Genomic DNA, 12,666 nt, shown 5'->3' on the forward strand with positions numbered 1-12,666 from the left:
ATAAATTTATCTTCCCTGCTGATTTTGTGGTGTTAGACATGGAAGAAGATGAAGAAGTCCCACTAATTCTTGGTCGACCATTCTTGGCCACGGGAAGAGCTTTGATTGATGTTCAAAAGGGTGAGTTAACATTGAGATTGAACAAGGAAGAGGTTTTGTTCAACATTTACCAAGCCATGAGAATTAAAGAAGAGCCAAGCACTTGTTTTCGGGTTGAGGACATTAAGCAATGTGAAGAAAAGGCCTTTAAAGAAGATGCACCAGCCAATCACCTAGAACGAGCCCTGCAGCAGGATACATCACTTAGCAATGAAGTGGAGAGGAACTGTACTCTTATTCCTCTTGGAGATCCTAATTGATGATCATTGAAAAGTCTGGCTGTAGACTTTAAAACAAGCGCTTATGGGAGGCAACCCATATATCTATCTTTCTTTCTTTCATTTATTTTATTATCTTTATTTATTTAAGTTTTAATAAATTAATTTTTGATGCAGGTATTTAGCAAGAATAAAGAACTGGAAAATTTTTAAACCTCGGAAGGTTCACCATGAAACCAGGGAAGTTCCTTTATTTCTTCAATCCTTTTTACTTTTGCATCACAATGAGGACATTGCTTAGTTTAAGTTTGGGGGTGTAAACTCCTATAATCATTTGATCCTCTTGTTTTCTAAGTCTTGGGTTGTTGATGGGTTGTTTGATTCTCTTACCAAGCATGCATTGGAGTAAGATTGAATTCTCTATGACTCTGAAATTTGTGATTGAAGATGGTTTTGAGAAAAATTTTCAAAAATTTCTTTTATGTCAAGTGAAGTTTTGTGGGTACTTTGGTTTAAATCTTTGACCTTGAACACAATTGAGCACATAGTCGTTTTTCTCTTATTCCATTTTGCTGATGAAGAGAAGAAGTTGAATTAATTGAAAGAGGGAGGTTCGATTTTGCTTTGCTCTAGAATCCGTTGATGGGTCCTTGAGGTGAAATCCTAGTCGAGACCAAATATTAGAGAAATGATCTAGGCATTTCTTTGGCATAACCAAAAAGCTTTCCCAGCCGTCCTAAATGTCATGCCATCATTACATGGTGTATTTCCATAGTCAACCCCCTTGAGCCTTCATGAGCCTTTATTGATTCTTTAAACTACATAAACCATGCCCGCTCTAAGCCTAAAAAACAATGAATCTACCGTTGATAGTTTGAGAAAATACTTTGGTGGAGAGTTACATTTAAAAGAGAAAATTGGTTTCATGATGAAACGTATTATGTTTGCTCTATTTGATCAAAGAAAAAGAAGAAGAAGAAAGGAAGTGATTGAAAAAAAAAAGAGGAAAAAGAAAAAGAAAAGAAAAAAAGAAGTCGCCAAGCGGAAAGTGAATTACCTCAAATTTTGTTAAGGGAAGTGTTGGTATTACATCAGTGATTACAGCAATAATAATGCCACAAGTATGAGCATATTACCAAGAAAGAGCTATGATTTGAATCATGCGAGTTTCTCTTTTAATGTTCTTTTCACTAAGTATTTTCCCAGTTTGATTTAATTTCTCATATCCAGTTCTTTCTTAACCCTCACCCTGTGGCCTATCATTACAACCTTAATAAAGACCTTTTGATCTTTGATTTTGGTGTTGACTACATTAGTGGAGAGGATTTCTGAAAATTGGACTTATGGGGTTAAGTTTTAAGAGAATTCTTCTGATTTTGGTTGTTCTACTTTTATCTGAGTTTGCAGGTGGTTTGAGGTTAAATTGACTATATCACACACACACTCAAGGTCTTAGCTTTAGGTTGAAGTAAACACCTAACTCTTGCTTGACAAATTGCAAAATTTTTGATTAATTTTCTTACTATCTTTGATGTTAAAAGAGTAAGATACTAGAGATGAAATCTAAATTCATAAAAGCTTGGTGAGTGATGATACTTCTCTTTGGGGTCGAGTTGATATTGCCTAAACTATCATTTATTTTTCTTTTTGTTTGAGGACAAACAAAGTTGTAAGTTTGGGGGTATTTGATGGCTTGCAAATTTCATATTGCAGATTTCACAAGTTCGCTCGAGCGGCGGCTTTTGGCCGCTCGAGCGAATTCAGGCAGATTCAAACGCTCGACTGCCGCTCGACAGGGAGCTCGAGCAGGTTGCTGAAAAACGAAGATTGCTCGAGCGGAGACATTGGCTGCTCGAGCGAAATCAGGCAGAGTCGAACGCTCGATGTGCGCTCGATAGGACGCTCGAGCGAAATCAGGCAGAGTCGAACGCTCGATGCGCGCTCGACACCCCGCTCGAGCGAACATCGTATTTTGACAGATTTTAGGTTTTCTGCCGTGGGACCATATAAAAGGCCATTCTTCACTCTAGAGCCGCGAGTTTTGACTGGAGAACACTCTTTGGGAGAGAAAAACATAGCTAGAGGGATTCAAATCATTTGTTTTGGAGACGGAATTCCAATTTATTGCACGTACGTTGGATTCATACACGAGCACGGACGGGAGAAAGGCGTTGAATCGTTCTCTTGAGCTTTTGACGACCAGTTGAGGCTGCAAGGAGGATTTTTCAGTGTTTATTTTCTTCTTCCCATCTTCTCAGAACAATTATGGTGAATTCGTTTATGTTGAATTCCAATTCTAGCATGAGCTAAATTTTCTTCTTTCTAGGAAAACGATGTAACCTAATTCCGAACTATGCTTGTTTGTCCATGCTAATTTAATGCAAATCTCTCTTTGTTTATCTGATTTATTCTGAGTTTAATGCTTCTAATTAACTGGCCATTAATTAGATGATTATTAATCTTGTGATTTGCTATCGAAAGAGGGAATCATAGGGTAGATCTTGGATATTTCAGCATAGGTAAGTATAGAGATCGAAAGACTTGTATGAACCTGTGTAGTAATTAAATCATTGATCTTATTGCGCTCTTGATTATTTAATTTACATACTCTTGTGTGAATTGATAAACTAGAATCACTTCCAATTGACTATCGAAAGAGGCTTTTGGATGAATTAGAGAATTGCTAATAGACAAAAGAGGTTTAAGTTAAATTAGCTGGATGAGAAAAGCATAGTGAAGAATTATGATGAAATCGATTTCCTAGAAGTTTTCTTCCCTATTGAATTTGATCTTCAAACATCAGTTTTATTTTCTTTGCTTATTTCTCTTGAGTTGATCTAGTTTTATTTGCTACTACAAAAACCTTAGCGATTCCTCTAGATAAAATTGAGATTGGCATAATTTTGGTATTTGGCAAGAGTAAGGTACCAATCCCTGAGGACGATACTCTTTTTATTACTTTACTATAAAACTACGATACTGTGCACTTGCAGTTTTGCATCGGTCAACCATAAAAGCTTCCCCTTCAATCTCAAAATGACGATGGGGAATACTTTCATGTGTACTTCTACGCGGCTGAGATTGTTGTGATTGATTGACAAGCGGTGTGCTCCCACTTGAATTTAAGTCCCTTTTATCATTTGTAGGAGCTTGATGAATTTCTTCCTCATTCTCAACTAAATTCCTTGGAGCACTTTCCTCTTGTTCCACAATCTCATGAAGTTCTAAACTCTTATCAACCTCACCTCTACTTGAAAATTTATTTTCAATGAAGTCCACATCTCGTGATTCAATCTCAGTTACGCTTCCATCAGTTTGTTCACCTATTAATACATACCTTTTAGAGTGTTCTGAGTATCTTATAAAGATGCACTTCTTCCCTCTAGGGCCTAATTTTCTATACTTATGAGAAAGATCATGAACAAAACCCGTTGAACCTCATGGCCGCAAGTTACTCAAATTGGATTTCTTGCCAGTCCATAGTTCATATGGGGTGGAAGTTTCTGATTTGGAGGGCACTCGGTTAAGAATGTAGGCACTAGTCAAAAGTGCATCCTCTCAAAAAGAAATTGGTAGGTTTGCTTGCGCCATCATTGACCTAACCATCTCAAGTAGTGTTCGATTTCTCCTTTCTACCACGCCATTTTGCTGTGGCGTACTCGGCATCGTTAACTGTCTTTTGATTCCTTTTTTATCACAGATCCTTTTAAATTGCTCAGAGAGATATTATCGTCCTCGATTAGTTCTTAGAGTTTCTAAACTCTTATCTAACTGATTCTCGACCATTCTTAGATATCACCTAAAACATTCCAATGCTTCAGACTTATGGGAGATTAAGTAGACATGACTGTAACATGAAAAATCATCTATAAAAGTGATGAAGTAGACACCTCCGTGTCTTGCCCTCACACTCATTAGACCACAGATATCTGAGTGGACTAATTGCAGTGGAAAAGATGCCCTAGTGGCTTTTCCAAACGGTTTTCTCTTAACTTTTCCTATTAGATAATGTTCACACGTGGGCAAGATGACCTTAGCGAGATTGCCTATCAGGCCTTCTCTAACTAATCGAGTCATTCTATCTTGCCCTATATGGCCAAGCCTAGCATACCATGTCTATGAATCCAAAATTATTAATAGATGAAGAAAGAAAAGCAATAGATTCATTTATATTAGAATAAACCAAATCCAATATCATAAAACCATCTTGAAGAAAAGTATTGCCATAAAACACATGGCTCAAATGAAAAGAAACATAATTGTTTTCAAAAATAATCTGAAAACCAAGTTTTAATAGAGTAACAACTGAAAGTAAGTTTCGTCGGATTTCGGGAGCGTATAGCACATTGTGGAGGAAAAGAGTGCGGCCACCCTACAAATCCAACTTGTAGGTACCAAGTCCCAGTACCTCCATGCTAGCTCCATTCCCCACCTTGATATCACGACTCCCAGTTGAAATTCGGCGATACTCCACAAATCTGACTCTATCTCGCGCTATGTGTTCGGTCGCTCCTGAATCAACAGTCAACAAAGGATAGGAGTCAGCAACCATCACATGGTTAGTTACAAAAACAATGCGAGAAAAGTCAGAGTGTACCTTCTTTGGCTTAGTGCAGTCACGAGCGAAGTGGCCAATCTTTCCACAATTGAAACACTCTAATTTTGACTTGTTTTTCCCACGCTTGCCCCTATTGGTGCCCTGAGAAGTTCCTGACACCTTTTTAATATGTCCAGCAACCACTCCATTCTTGGACTTCTTGCGCTTAGGTCTTGATGCCTTGCGCGAACCAGCATTAGCCACATAGGCTGTATGATTGGGCTTAGCAGCCCCTAGGCACTCAGCCTCCAATTCCAAATGATGCAAGACATCATCAAAGTCTTTGATATTCTCGTTATGCATCAGGTTCTGGCTCATATTCTCCCAAGAATTCGGTAGTGATCTTACCACTGCGTGTATTTGCTGCTCATCTATCAGGTTGTTTCCTGCCAACCTAAATTCGCGGATCATAGTTGACATAGCCCTAAGATGCTACTTCATCGTGTGGTCAAACTGCATCTTATAAGAGTCGAACCTCATGGTTAATCTATGCAACCTAGTGGCTGAAGTTCCACCAAACTTCAACTTCAAAGCCTCCCACATGCTTTGGGCAGTGTCATAGACCTCGAACTCATACATTAAATCATTGTGCATGCTGCTTAACATAATTATGTGCGCGCACCAATTTTTCTTAGCCCATTGGGTATAGGCTTGTTGATCTATCTTGTGTTGTTCCGAGTTCCCTTCCTCGGGCATAGTAAGGGTGTGAGATAAGGCATCCAAGACCTCTGGCTCATCTAAGACATATTGGATCTTGCGATACCATATGTCATAGTTTTCCCCATCTAATTTCTCCCCTTTGTTTAAGTCGGTAACAATATTCTTGGATGTCATTTCACTACAATACGCAAAGAAGGGATATTACTCACACATCTAAGAAATCTGCCGTGTCCTTTCAAGTTAGAAAAAGAATAATTTAGACATGTCGCAAGATTAAAAAATCGCTAGGCTTCAGAATCATCTCTTGCGCCACAATATTCAATTATTAGATTTCTAGCTCAATTCCCACGCAAATTTTAAAAAATGAATATGGGAGAATTTATCATCACAAATTTCAACTATACTCCCACTATCTTAAGTAGTCATCTAGGCCTAGTCACATGTAAAGACATAACCTACTAAAACCGCAGTAACCTTTTGGGCCAGTCTACAAGGACAGTTACCCAGACCATAGCAACCTATTGGGCCAGTCTACAAAGACAGCCAGACTACAGCAACATGTTCAGCCAGTCTACAAAGATGGTTCATATGAGACCATTACAGTCTATTTTTCTTGTTCCATCAGTGCATTTACAGTTCTTACTAGGGCCACTGTAGTCTTTTTGGCTATGCAGTGCATTTACAATTCTTACTGGGGTCACCATGGTCTTTTGGTCATACAATGCATTTACAGTTCTTACTGGGGTCACTGCAATTCCTTCAGCCTATCATTCACACTGACAATTCTTACTAAGACTACTTAGTGGGATTTTCTATTTTATCACTAAAAGAAATAAATACTAATGTTTAAACATTCAAGTCTAACATTCATAGATGATACAATAATCATATTTCCATATGTTCAATACACACATACATGTTATCACATTTAATCTAAAAATTAAATAAAAGATCACAATTAATAAAACATTATGGAAAAATAGCATGAAAATAAACAAATATTCACATGTTATCACATTTAATCCATAATATTAAATAAAAGATCACACGTAATATAACAATATATCTAAGCATATATTAAATCATGCCCAAAAAAAAAAAATTTATGTGTTTTTTTGTTATTATTTAACCCAAAAAACTATTATAAAAACATTTAAAACCCCCACATAAACCAAAGAATATTTGCACCCCAGTGGTGCACCCTCTCCTTAGTTTAGTGGTAAGTGTTGGGTTCAAAACCCATTGTGCCACTTTATGTTTTTTTTTTTTTTTTTTTTCGATTTTTAATAAAAAAAAAACATACAAAAAAAAAACATTGGGCTTAAAAGCCTAGCCCCTTTTGTTTTTTTCTTTCTTCTTAAACCCAAAACATAGTGGGTCGAAGGGCCCAAGCCCAACCCGGCCCATTAGAGGGTAGATGACTCAAGTCATCTCCTTCCTCCTGCAAGTACTATTCCCGTGAACAGTAACTCGGAAAAAAAAAATTCACTGGCGCCACCGATCGCCGAAAACTGCTTCCAGAGGAAGCTGGGTGTTGCCGTAGCACCTAGGTGGTGCTGGCAGCACCGAACCGGCGCTGCTCTGGTGCGCGCAGCACCGAGCCGACACTGCTCTGGTGCTTGCAGCACCCCTTTGGTGCACACAGCACCGAGGTGGTGCTGCAGGTGCCTCCACTGTGCATGGAGCACCGCGGGCACCTGCTGGTGCGCGCTGCACCTCCCACGTACAGTAGAGGTGGTGCTCGCTGCACCACCGTGTGTGGGTGGTGAGCGTAGCACCGCTGCACAACGGTTCAGCAAAAAAAAAAAAAAAAAAAAAATTTCTTTTAAGAAAACACTGCAGCACCACATGTGCGCGAATAAAAAAAACACAGTTTACATGCATATGCCAAAAAGAAACTGGAAGTAATTATAAAAGCTCTAATACCAATGTAAGAAAGCACAGCGGAAAGTACCTCAAACTCAGCTTATAAAGTTGCTCCACAAGTTTCTCCAGATCGACAAATCTCAAGAGTTTTTACTTAGTGGTACAGCATACTATGTAGTGTAAAACTAGAGTAATGCTTTAACAAATCTAAAGCCTAAATAATATTTTAAAAGAAAACAATAGAGAAAGCTTTTTTCTAAATCAGATTATTCCCAAGAATCAAAAGAGGGGGGCTATATATAGCCCCCTACACGGCTGGCCTTAAAGGCCAGCCTTAATCTGCCATTTATTTGGCAGAAACGCATGGCTTTAAGCCATGCGTTACAAGCAAATAATGCATGGCTTAAAGCCATGCATTAGGCAGAGGAAAGGAGGGCTCTGCCCCATGTGGGCGCCCCTCCAATTAACAAATTAAAAATATATTTACCTGCATTTGCATATATAACGTTGATAACGTAAGAGTTATTCTTGCATATATTAATCGGCAATAACAATAAGAGTACTTATTTTATAAACATTTAATGGCAGAGTTATAAAAAAATAAAATAGCAATTTATTTGGCATACATTTTAAAACAAAAACTCTTCACCAAACAAAATTAACCTCCTAGCTAAAATAGGGCAGTTAAGATTCCAATTGAAAGGAGATAGAAAACGAATAAAGAGAAACTAAAAAGAAGCTGGCCTATATATATGATGTTATAAAATATAAATTATGTGGCAAAACATGATTGGCCTTCAATTTTTGTTTCCAACCTACTGTCGTTTGCCTATAGCCTACATAAACTATGAGGACCATTTCAGCACAAGGGGACATACAGCCAATCAATTGTGAGTGGAAGGCAAAGATGAGAAACATTTGATTAGTTTCGTGAAAAATAGCTATAGGTGTGGCAAAGTGCAACTAGTCCAGCACATGGATGGGAAACACTTTGTAGACAAGTGGGGCAGACACATCCCATTGCAACGTGAAAATGAGCTTTCACCTTATGGTAGGCAAGCTAGCTAGAAAAGCCACCTACCGTGTGAAGGTGCGAAAGAGGAGCCGAAGATGCTGGTAGCTTGGGTGAGAAAGAGAGATAGCCACCTAAGGCAAACAACAATCAAGAAAGGACTGTGGCAAATACAAGAGCTTTTAGGAACAACGCACAAATGCTCAGATGGTGGTAATGTAACATTCCACTAAAAATTCAATGTTAGAATTTTTATAGGCTTTAGGAAGCTCGTAAAAATTCTGTAAGTTTTCATAAATTGACCAATCGCCTGGGTTTTAGTCTGTCAGCATAATTAGTGTTATCACTTGGTGTCAAAAGTGTGATTTTATTTATTTAAGATGGTTAGAAGTTTTAGAATGCGTTATAGTTTGTGCCAGTGGACTCGATTGATTATTTAAGATTTTATGGCGCAATAATCCTATTTTCATATTTTTGGATGAAATGCTTATTTAAAATTGTGTTTTTATTGTTAGGGGCACTTCAAGGTTTAATTTTGATAAAAAAAAAAAAAAAAAATTCACTATTAGGTTTGTATGAATATTTAAGATTTTATAGTATAAAATTTCTTATTCACTTTTATAGAGTAAATAGTAACCTTGATAAATGCACCAAGTGTAGAATGCATCTCTTATATATTTGACTATATTATGTTTAAGTTTGTCTATTTGAAACTTGTTAACATTACTATTTTCTATACATATAAAACTCAAAACATCTGCGTCTCAAAAACCTTTTCATTCCTCAAGAAGCCATCCCGGCGGACTGTTCCAATATGTTTTGTTTGAGCACTGCTACTCCCACCGAAAATTTGGTACTGAATGGGTATCAAACAATGTAAATTATTTTTCATTTTTCATTTTTTTTACAAACACTTTTTAATCACTTTAAAAATTTTAAAAATAAAAAAAAATACGAAAAAAATATTTTCTTTATCTTTAAGTAAAAATAAAATTTAAAAAAAAAAACCAAAATTCGGAAAAAAATTTCACTAAATAATTTCAGTGATTGTAGTGTTTCTCTTTTTGTTCTTACATTTTAAATTTTTTTCATAAATTTAATATTCAAACATATTTTCATGGTGAGATCCACGAGTTTCGTAAAACCCTATATGTAATACTTCATTGAGTAGTGTTCAGCCAAGCGCCGGCCTACCAATCATTTTCCAACTTGATCTCAACATCACTTTTTATTTTTTATTTTTTACAGCGAAACATTACGCAAGCCTGTTTCTTGAACTTGAGTCAGAGAGTGAGAGAGAGAGAGAAAAGCTTGTTTCTTGTTCTTTTCCGTTCATACTGGTCACAACGTAATGAACATATATATAATGGAAAGCCGCCACCAACAAATGAGAGAAGACTCATTCTTCAGTATTATATAAAGTGGGAGAAAGCAAGCCACTTTGACAGCGTACAATGCACGAAGGCATAGATGAAGGGCAAATATATAAAAGACATGCCATAGTAGTACTATATATATTAATAATGTATATATATATATATCCACGACATGCAGTTTATCTCTCTTGAAAGAGCTAGCTAGCTTATTAATTCAAGGATAAACCTGAATAAGAGACCTTAAACCCAATATGTGGGTTATCTTGTAGTCACTGAAACCAGCATCGAAAAACAGCTTTGCCCATTCTTTCTCGTTTCTCTCTTTCCCAGTTACCAATACCATCATCAACATGTCAAAGAAGAGTTGCGTCTCATTTGATTCCTTATCATCTTCCTTCTGGTTCTGTACTATCATTTCAATGATTATCACCTTTCCTTTCTTGTCATTGCTCGTGATTGCCTCCTTGCATCTTCTAAGTATTTTAACGCATTCCTCATCGTTCCAGTCATGCAATATCCACTGCTTGTCATTTGCATTCACAATCAATTCAGGGAAAATATATGTTTTTTTAATAAATTCTTCGATAACATATTATTATTTTTTAAAACATCAATTAGGGTTTTGAGCCATATTCTTAGATCCTGCCCAATAAATAGTTCTAACTAATAGCCGGAAGCAAACTCTATGACTCTTTCTATTTTTATTTTTTATTTTTTTTATAATTTCGTTTCCTTTATCAATTTAGTTAAAGCACTGAATTAAAATTTTTTTGATATCGGTACGTTATGGTATATCATTATGGGATTAACTATATATATATATATATATTTATATGTATATATAAACTGATAATTAATAAAATAAATATATGTACATATAAGTCATATGTACCATGTATGTGTGTGTATGTAGGATAATTGATGATTTATAAAATGAATATATGTTAAAAATATTATAAACAATTACAGATATGGGTGTTACAAGATAATATTAAAAAAATAACAAACTTGCATTGAGACAAAAAGAAAAAACGAACAAAGAAAAACTAAAAAAAGTGCGCGGAAGAATTATTAAAAATAATAATATCTAAAAAAGGAGAGAATCATTGGCGGCACATATTTAAACTTACAAAAAGAGCTCAAATTATATAAATACATTTTAGATTCTAAAATTATATAAATATATGGATTTTAAATTTACAAAAATTTCATCCAAACTTAAGAATTACAAATTTGATATTAAAATAGTCCAAAATAGAAAAGCGTCTAGGTTCTGGCCGAATATACCGAAATAACTAGAAAAGGCCGGAACTTAGAACAAAACAAAATGAGGAGATATAATGTATAGTGTACTGCACTGGAACGAAAAATTCAGAACGGAATGAGTAGAACAGAATGAAATTCAAAAGTACTCTGGTCTGATTACGATGGAAATGTTTTGTTTTTAGACATAATTTTTCAACAAATATCATTTTCGTCGGAAAAATATGTACCATATATATACGATCACTTTGCTTTGGGGATGTATTCATATTTATGCGAGTATATACCTGGTTGGTATATGCTAGCTCTGAAAGCGATACATTTACCTTAAGTAAAATTGCATCTGCAGGGGGAACTGCCTCAAACATGTCCCCTCCAATATACTTCAAGTTCTTACTCCCTTCCGAGCCAGCAACCACATGTGGGAGATCAAGCACCGTGCACTCCATACTTGGGAATGCGTCGGCAATGGCCTTGGCCACAGTTCCCGTACCGCCACCAACATCAACCAACGACTCCAATCCACCGAACACTACGCTACACTTGTCGATCACCATGCTTATCACCAAGCGAGCATCACTAGCCATGGCATCATTGAAAAAATTGTTAAGCTTTGGGTCATGGCACCCATAATCCCAAAACATCTGTCCATGTGCCGTATCAAACGGCGTAAGATCTTCGTTTTGGAACCATGCGGTCAGAAACTGCCAGGGCGTTGTCAAAACGGGATCGAGCATGGCAAGTAAGAAAGGGGTTACACTCAAGGGATTCTCCTTAAGAAGGAGCCTAGAAGCATCAGTGAGTGCATATCTTTCTTCTTCGTCATTTCCAATCATTTCTTCTGCAACAAAGAAGCCAGAGTGGATGAGAATGCGCATGAGACGAGGAATATTACGAGCTTTTGTTGGGTGGATAGGGAGTGCTACGAGGAGCTCAGATAGAGTCATGGGCTTGGCGTGGTTGTGGATGATGTCTGGTATACCGAGCTGGATTGCACATTTCAGAGACATGGAGTTTATGAAGTTGAAAATATGGTTCCATATGTGGGCTTGAGCATTAAGCAGCTCAGTAGCCTGTTCTCCAGGAACCAATTTGAAGCTATGCTGTCTGAAACTACTCATTGGTTTGCTTATTTTTCATGCGAAGTGTTAAGAACTTGACAAACAGAAGATTAAATTCTAGATAACTAGAAAAACAGAGAGAAAGAAAAGAAGGCTATCATATATTGCATTAAGGCTACTGAATTGAATGAATTGATACAAACGTTTTACATGTATTTATACAGATATGAGAAGAGAATAACAGATGGTGGCTTATTAACAGAAATAACTGTCAATGTACATTCTCTAATCTGCCCTTCTCATATTTAGCTTTTAATTCCATATCTTCTATTTTTGATGCTATACTCCAACACCCCCTCTCAAGATGAACATGAATATTGAGGATGTTCATCTTGCGGAGAGTATGGTGAAAAGGTAAAGAATCAAGTGGTTTTGTAAGGATGTCTGCCAACTGTAGTCGAGATGGAATGTAGAATAGCTTGATAAGGTTTTGCTGTAGTTTTTCACGAACTAA

General features: G+C 36.7%; 1 protein-coding gene across 1 annotated transcript; it reads right to left on the reverse strand.

Moving 5' to 3' along the window:
* Window positions 1-9,840: 9,840 nt before the first annotated feature.
* Window positions 9,841-12,231, reverse strand: LOC122307731 (probable O-methyltransferase 3). Its single transcript, XM_043120795.1, has 2 exons — window positions 11,418-12,231; window positions 9,841-10,348 (listed from the first exon to the last, which is right to left on the reverse strand). Exons 1-2 carry the CDS (start codon window positions 12,210-12,212, stop codon window positions 10,043-10,045), a joined length of 1,101 nt encoding a protein of 366 aa, XP_042976729.1. The 5' UTR covers window positions 12,213-12,231; the 3' UTR covers window positions 9,841-10,042.
* Window positions 12,232-12,666: the final 435 nt, after the last annotated feature.

The sequence above is a fragment of the Carya illinoinensis genome, chromosome 4 (genome assembly GCF_018687715.1).
Source record: "Carya illinoinensis cultivar Pawnee chromosome 4, C.illinoinensisPawnee_v1, whole genome shotgun sequence".
Lineage (NCBI taxonomy): Eukaryota > Viridiplantae > Streptophyta > Magnoliopsida > Fagales > Juglandaceae > Carya > Carya illinoinensis.